The sequence below is a fragment of the Quercus suber genome, unplaced genomic scaffold (assembly GCF_002906115.3).
Source record: "Quercus suber isolate HL8 unplaced genomic scaffold, Cork oak 2.0 scaffold_57, whole genome shotgun sequence".
Classification (NCBI taxonomy): Eukaryota; Viridiplantae; Streptophyta; class Magnoliopsida; order Fagales; family Fagaceae; genus Quercus; species Quercus suber.
Window position 1 is genome coordinate 259,931 of NW_027069522.1, and position 6,418 is coordinate 266,348.

The 6,418-nt window shown below is 33.2% G+C and overlaps 1 protein-coding gene across 1 annotated transcript; it reads right to left on the bottom strand.

The window, feature by feature from the left end:
• Positions 1-1,120: 1,120 nt before the first annotated feature.
• On the bottom strand, positions 1,121-2,798 carry LOC112023905 (transcription factor bHLH61). Its single transcript, XM_024056534.2, has 4 exons — positions 2,666-2,798; positions 2,377-2,502; positions 2,097-2,267; positions 1,121-1,585 (listed from the first exon to the last, which is right to left on the bottom strand). The coding sequence occupies exons 1-4, from the start codon at positions 2,741-2,743 to the stop codon at positions 1,505-1,507; spliced, it is 456 nt and encodes a 151-aa protein (XP_023912302.1). The 5' UTR covers positions 2,744-2,798; the 3' UTR covers positions 1,121-1,504.
• Positions 2,799-6,418: the final 3,620 nt, after the last annotated feature.

The window sequence follows — 6,418 nt, forward strand, 5'->3', positions numbered from 1 at the left end:
ATAACAACCAGTAACAACCTGCCACTTAGGATTTGTTGTAAAAATGTTGTAAAAATATTGTAAACATATCATTTCTCAAAAAAAAAAACTTGAACCAATAGTCTATTCACTATTGCCTCCTGAGAAAAATTTACCATCTCCATTTAAAATAACATGATATTATGTATATTATTAAATAAAAAATAAAAAAATAAAATTTAATCATGAAATAGACATTTATCAGCTGTGAACCAAGAGTTGATAATAATGCAAATAATTCAGAAATATGTGAACCAATAATGTTTGTGAATGATACAAATGTGGACGCCACGTATTACTACTTGGTGAACATTTTAGGGAGGGAAGAGTTGCCCAATGTAAAGATATGCACAAAAATAAGAAATAATTGCATCCTTTGTGGTGTGACTAATGTCCATGTCTGTAGTTTAAATTATACCCCCGCCCCGCACCGCCCTGCCCCACTATCGACCTATCTCAAAAGAAAGAAGAACAATGCCTCAAACACGAAGTTATTATTTTGTGTAACGATTACATGCAATGGTCCTCTCACATGAGTTATTACAAAAGAATCACTAGTGCCCATTGTATCTGACGAGAAAACATATAGCAGCATATATAGGCCAGTACAGGGTGGCATTAAGTTTTTTACAAAAGGAAACCTGCAATTATACTGTACTACCTGTAACACTGGATGCCACAATTTTGAACATTTAAAGTGTGAACCAGGTATATGCTCTTTTATCATGGGAAAATTAATTGAACATTCTTATTTTTTGGTTCACGTTATCATTCAATTTAATGTCTATAGGAATTCAAACAAATTTACTACGTTTTACTAGAAGATAATATACCATATTTCTAGTTTTATTACTTGAACGTAGTCTTTTCAGGATTCAGATTCTCAAGAGTTGTTAGGATAACTCTATCGTAGATTAGTTTCTAAAACCTCATTTATCTGTTTTGAAATTATAGTTTGATTAGATTTTCCACCTCATTAATGATTTGCTTAGATACTAATATTGATGATGTGACAAATCCGATCCTCTAATTTTAAATGGATGTTAAATTAGATACAAATAAGCATTCTTTGATTCAAAGAAGATAGCATAACCCAACTAAAGATTCTTCAAGCAAACCTGCATTAAGGAGCTACTTGTTTGGATTGTCTTCGGCCATGAATATGAGGCATCCAAAACTATGAAATATAAGGCTAGGTGTTAATCAAATAACCAAATGAAACCAACAAACTCACAATTTTATCACCAAAAAGGCATACTAGGTTTCTTCACCATCAATGCCCAATGCTTGTTTGCACCAAAATACTAAGTTTCTGGCTTTTGGCTAATTGGCTTACTATGTTCTTGACACTGTTTGAGAACTTATGATATCAACAATGCATAAGCAATTTTGCTTTAAGCAGAAGATCTTAGAGTTCCCTTGGGTGGATTATTTTCCTCAGCCCTACACGAAAAGGGAAGAAGAGGAAGAAGCAAAGAGTGATGGGTTATTCTTGCTCTTCATTACAGCTCTTGATAGCTTCCAACACAGCTTGTTTCACCACTTGAGCATCTAAGCTATCACGATTCTGCAAAAATAACAACATTCATCTAATTCATTTAAGTGCAAATAAATTGTCGCTCGCACAATCTATCTATAATAGTGTTGAGATTATAAGATACTGATATAGATTACAAGAATTCAAAAGTACTAAGAAAATAGAGATTAGTTCGATACAGATATCACAGAAAATTTATATACATAAGCATCATATATGCAGCCATATACATGCAATCACAAAAATAGGTGAAATGAATGCCAACCACTCATTGAAGCCTTTGTACACACAATCAGAAAAACTTGAATTGTGTGGCTCACACCATATTTAAGTTCACACGTGATGTTCCAATTTATTTTGATATATTTATCCCCCTTTTAAAGAATAAATAAATTCACAAATATACAAAACCGCATGAGAATCACATATATATATATATATATATATATTTATATAAGTTGATATAGGGAATAGTGTGGACTATGAATTCCTTGTGTGTATTAGTCCATACAGAACACAAGAAAAATATGGTCTTCCTTACTTCTCCACCAACAGCTTGTAACTGGAAAATATCTGAACAAGAAACCCTAGCATCGAGCACTTCAAGACCCAGCTCCTCAAATGCTTCTAGTATTGAGACTAGCAAACCAGGACAATTTTTTTCTGAAAACACATTAATAAGGAAACCCCTTTCTAGGGTTTCCACAGTAACCTGCTCGAAGTACAATAAAATTAACAGTGTAAGTTGTTTTATCAGGTAAAACATGATTCAAGAAAAATATCAATTGGATACAATAATTGAAATTATAATATATATGTACCGCAGGCAATGAATTTTGAGCTTTTGAACTTTGTGAAGTTCCAATATCTTGATTCAGTCTTTCCACTTTTTGCTTCAACTCATTTATATACCTGGATGCATCTACTATAATTGAAGCTTTGTTCAGCTGCCAAAGACACAAATCGGAGCAAGAAATCAAATAATGAAGAATTAGAGATAAGAATATTGGAGTATCAAATTCCAGGAGAACCCCAAGAAGAAGAAGAAGAAGAAGAAGAAGAAGAAGAAGAAGATATTGAAGGCCAAAGCTGTTGGAAAATAGTAATTACAGCATTAGAGTTGGTGGCAGCACGAAGCTGTTGCAACTTCTCATTTAGCGCTGCTCTTTTATGCTCCCTAGAACCCATGCTTTTTCTGCCGCTTATTTTTATCCTCCTTTAGGCTTTGGGGAGGGGGGCTTTTAAAGGGGGTCTTGAGCTCTCGAACTGCATGAGAGTGCCTCTATTTTCCCACTATAAATTATTATTGTACTTAAATTTACGAAATTGACCTTTCATTCCTCCTAAATTTTCTTAAGTTAGCTCATGTCATTCCCAGTTTTCATTTTGTGAAAAAACATCTTAACATATGGTTAAGTACTTATGATTTAGACAAAACGACTGATATATTGAAAAAACTTATTTTGTCTCACACTATATGTTATATTTAATTGAGCTATATAAGTGTAAGGAGTTTAAATTGTAACTTGACGACTCCTTTTAAAATATAACACGCATGTATATGTAAAATTTAGTCTAGTTGCCACAAATGGTGATATCAAAGCTAATCAAGTAATGTAGGGGGGGGTGGGACCTTGAAAGGATGGTTAACTTCACAGTAAGATATTGTGTTGTTGGGTGATTTGTTGCAACCTTTAAGATAGACGTAACTCTTTCTAGAGCTATAATCTCCATGAAGGGGATAAGACATAACTTAAGTGTTGTATGCTAGTCTATAAAAAGGGGATAAGAGATCATGTAGGCTATTCCATTCCTCGCTTGAATGATACTTTCATATGTAATCATCGCCTTCATAGGATTGTCATTGAAACTAACAAGTTACCCAAACTCGATGGTCTTAGTTAGTAACATTGAAGTATTGAGTTCAACCCTCACCAGGAAAATTTTAGTCTTACTTTCCAAAAAAAGAATTCATGGATCGAGAATTATATTGAAAATACCAAATGACATTATTGATATATTATACCATTTTTTTTCCATCTTTATAATATTAGTTAAATTTCATGAGTTTCAGTTAGAAATATCTGTAAAGTTTTTTGTCTCTCTCTTATGTCAAAGAATATAGAATAAATTTTTAACTTCACGGATGTTGGGGTGATCACAAATTTTCATCTTTAGAAGAGAATTAACCACTAGGTCAGATGCTATTGATGAGAATTCTTAGGCTTATGAAAAAATATAAACCAATTGATTGGTTAAACTATTTTCCCTCATTCTTGTGACTTGTGATAGAGCAAACTCTAAATCATTTTTCAGTTTTCACATTTGGGGTTATAAGTTGACCTTGATCAATAATAGTAGCAATATAAGATATGAGGACCCTATCTAGAATTAGAGTACAAAAGAATCCATACAAATTGTCAAATCTAATCAAATATTCACTAAAATAGTTAGGGTTCATGTCACATGTATATACATGCATGTCCTAACATTGGCAGAAACCATGACCATATATGACATAAGTTGTTTGTAGATTCTCTAAGGGTGATCATGAGACATAAAGAGTGGTGCATCATGACTGGTGTCATAGGAGTGTGGTGGCTAGAGCTAACCGAAAATCCCCAAACTTTGATATACTATGATTAAGTATTTAAACACAATAACTCAATGATATTTGACTTTAAATATCTATATCCTAAAGTGAGAGTCGAAAATTCTTGATGGCTATATTTTTATTATGAAGTTCCGTGTATTACTTGGAGTCAGAGTAAAATTATGATTACTTGGCTTACACTACTCAAAATGCCGATTATAATATATAATATTTCTAATATCTGTAACAGTAGTGATAGACAAGAATAGGCAATCATGGTTAAACTTGATTGTAATCATATATATGTGTTTTATATGCATTGCATGGCATAATCTTAGGCACATCAATATATATAAAAAATAAATGTATGCCGTGGGGGCATTTCAGTGAAAGGGAAGGTTAGATAAGATTGGATTTGCATGAGAGAGAGAGAGAGAGACGTAGGGTAGGGACAAAAGAATGACGGGAAGAGAGAGAGAGAGAGAGAGAATGTGCGTGTGCAAGATCAGCCCCGTGAGAAGTGTTTGGAGGGATTGACAGCTAAACTACCTTTGACGCTTCCTTCACTGCTTTCGATGCCCTCTCTTTCCCTCTCTCTCTCTCACCCAGCCAACCCCAGAAACACACCATGTCTCTCATCACGTGCAGATTCCTTCTCTAAACGCGTTAACCCCATAATGGCAATAATCCATCTAATCTTTGTTTGCACGTGTCACTATCTCTCTCCACGTGACTTTTTTTTTTTTTTACAAAATTAACGAACAAAATGAGGAAGGTTGAGTAGGAATGAGTACGGGTAAAGTAGAATTGGATTATGGGTGTCTTATTTTTGGCAAGAGGAGATGAGATGTGGAGGGTAAAATTCATGCAAGATAGAGCAAGTCAGATAAAGTAGGGTGGGATATTTTTACCATTCCTAAAGTTGGTTGATTGAGTGGAATTTCATGTCCTATATGCAAACCAATATAAGAACATATACAAGTCGAATTAATAAAGGTTTTGAAGAGCCTGTGCCATAAAACATCAAGAAAAACCCTAGAACTTTTGCATCACCACAATATTTAAGTTCAAATAGAGAATCTAGGAACAATGTTATCAAATATTGGTGATCAAGTTGAAGCCAAGGTGCCTTCCTTTTTTGTTACAATAAAGAAAAATATTTAAGGCGGTCTTTGAAGTAATGAATACAGTTCATGGAAACAATTCTAGATAATAATTATAAAAATAAAAATAAAAATCCAAAAGGATTGTAGTAATGTGGGGTATTTGTAAGTATTACTACGGTTAGCATTTAGAAATTTATTTCAATTGTATAAACTTTAATTTTCTTTGAGTCAGTAATTCCGTAATAACCCTCTGTTTTTTTTTTTTTTCCCTTTGAATTTGTCTATTGGCTTTTCACTTCGTAAGCAAATTGCCCGTCTTTTATTTCACCGCACTTCATGCTACATGGTGATTTAATTATTGTGGCTTATTAATTATAATTCATCTAAACTTCATAATTAACCGCTCATCAGAACTTCATAATTGGTTAAATTAATAAAGATTTAATTCTGCTAAAATCAAACAAAGGGGTCTCAATCGTTCCTTTCAAGAAGCACTTCATACTACATGGTGAATTGATCATTGTTTATTAACTATAATTCACCTGAACTTCATAATTGGTTAATTTAATAAAGATTTAATTCTGCTAATTAAAATCAAACAAAGAGGTCTCAATCATTCCTTTCAAGAAGCACTGCTACTACCGTTGTACTAAATATTTACTCTAATACTGACCTTTTGAAAGATAGTTGTTAATCTTTCTAATAATGCGATGTGTGGCTGGATGAGTTAATTTGGCATGCATAGACCTCTTACCCAACTTCAACATTAGACTTACATATGAACACATTAAAGAATAGGCAGCAACAACCCTAGCAACTGTTCCATCTAGGCGTTGAGTCTAATAATGGAACTTTTGGAAAGATAGTTATTAATCTACACCAGGTGATACAGCTAGTATAGTTAAAACAATATCATCTATACATGACTATAAGATTTAATCTACAAAAATTTAACATGCTAGCAAGCAACTACCTATATCTATTAGCATCACCTACCAAAATTGACTATTCATATGCTTCAGGCATTTTTTTAGTCCCAAAAGAATGAAACACATTCCTTTTGATTTGGGGGACACCTTTGATTGAAGCCCCCACCAAATCCCTAACAGTAACGCCTATATACAAAGATATAATTACAATTTCTTATTTCTTAATCTAGTCGCA

What these genes read in the sequence shown, in the direction of transcription:
- LOC112023905 (XM_024056534.2), bottom strand. Translation starts at nt 2,743, where the DNA reads ATGGGTTCTAGGGAGCATAAAAGAGCAGCGCTAAATGAGAAGTTGCAA. An exon ending in CTGCCACCAACTCTAATGCT is followed by an intron (nt 2,503 to 2,665) that starts GTAATTACTATT and finishes TGTCTTTGGCAG; the next exon opens with CTGAACAAAGCTTCAATTAT. An exon ending in TACAAGCTGTTGGTGGAGAA is followed by an intron (nt 1,586 to 2,096) that starts GTAAGGAAGACC and finishes TTATTTTTGCAG; the next exon opens with AATCGTGATAGCTTAGATGC.